This window comes from Pteropus alecto, unplaced genomic scaffold (assembly GCF_000325575.1).
Source record: "Pteropus alecto unplaced genomic scaffold, ASM32557v1 scaffold67, whole genome shotgun sequence".
Taxonomy (NCBI): domain Eukaryota; kingdom Metazoa; phylum Chordata; class Mammalia; order Chiroptera; family Pteropodidae; genus Pteropus; species Pteropus alecto.
This window is the reverse complement of record NW_006441061.1, coordinates 10,180,169-10,181,316: the sequence shown is the minus strand read 5'-3', so window position 1 is coordinate 10,181,316 and position 1,148 is coordinate 10,180,169. Positions and strand designations below refer to the sequence as shown.

Below are 1,148 nucleotides of genomic sequence, written 5' to 3'. Positions count from 1 at the left end.
CCGGCCGACAGGGGGCGCAGCAGCCCGGTCTCCGCGGGCAGCAACAGCGGCCGGAAGTCCCGCCCCGGCGCCCCGGAAGGAGTCGCGAGGAAGTCGCTGCCCCGGGCTGTGTTGTCCTCCCGCGCCCGGCGCCGGCTCGCAGCATGGCCTCAACATCCCGCCTCCGCCGCCCGGTGTCCTCCAGCCCCGTCACCGCCGCGACCCCCGACTGCTGGGCAACGGGCAGTCGCGTCCGGCTGCTGCAAGCGGTGGACACGGAGTACACCGCGGACTCGGTGGAGTGGTGCCCGCTGGACGGCTGCAGGCACTTGCTGGCGTGCGGCACATACCAGCTGCAGAAGCCGGAGGACAAGGTGCGCGGTGCCCCCACCCAGGGCGGCCTGACCGTGGGTCTGCAGGGCCACGCTCCCCGAGTGGCATTAACCGAGGAGCCGAAGCGCCAGAGCCAGGCGCCTGTGTCGGGAAAGGTCTCGGGAAGGGCCGGGTAAGGCTCCGGAAAGGCAGAGCGGCCCCCCGGGTCCAGGCCTCTCCCGTCTGCAGCTGCGGAAGCTGGAAGAGACAAAGTCTTGCGTGCAGTCACGAGGTGAAGCAGCCACTTTGGCCTCGTTGCCGGGATGTGGGTTAGAAACGGGCGTCTCTAAAGCCCACTGTATGCAGGCGTGGCTTCTGCTGCTGGATGAATTTTAGAGTGGAGAGAAAATAGGATTTCGTAGGAGCTGTACTCGCCTCTTGAGAGCATCTGTGTGAGTCCAGACAAGTACACTTAAGAGTGAGAGCTGGCACTGGAACAGCAGGCCTAAGCTGGGACTGTCCCAGGCGCACAGGGCCCGTTGGTGGGTGTGCTGGCCAGTCCTGGACGGGAGAGGCATTTCTCCAGCTGGGAGAAGCAGGTGCTGCTCGCAGGCAGCGCTCCAGGGTCTGCACTGACCTTTCCTTTCCCGCCACCCCGTTCCCACCCTCAGTGTCCGGTAGGGTAATCGGAGGACATCTGCGTTTTTGCAGAGTGGACTGGACATGGACGAGCCGCAGGTCCGTCTGGGCCGTCTCTACCTGTACAGTTTCAGTGAGGACAGCTCTGCGTGCCCCCTGGTTGAGATTCAAAGAAGAGATACTTCTGCCATCCTGGACATGAAATGGTACAGACAATA

The 1,148-nt window shown here is 64.3% G+C and overlaps 1 protein-coding gene across 3 annotated transcripts in view; it reads left to right on the top strand.

Annotated features, from left to right (window-relative positions):
- Window positions 1-61: 61 nt before the first annotated feature.
- Window positions 62-1,148, top strand: part of DPH7 (diphthamide biosynthesis 7) — a 13,274-nt gene continuing 12,187 nt past the window's right edge. The window contains exons 1-2 of one of the 3 annotated variants that reach the window (XR_003048198.1): window positions 62-353; window positions 1,003-1,136. Coding sequence is in view for 2 of the 3 variants with exons in the window: in XM_015594283.2 (XP_015449769.1) it covers window positions 144-353; window positions 1,003-1,136 (344 nt within the window). In the remaining variant the exon portion in view is untranslated. Of the gene's footprint in view, window positions 354-962; window positions 1,137-1,148 lie in introns of all 3 variants that reach the window. The other 2 variants (XM_015594283.2, XM_015594285.2) reach the window with 2 other exon arrangements.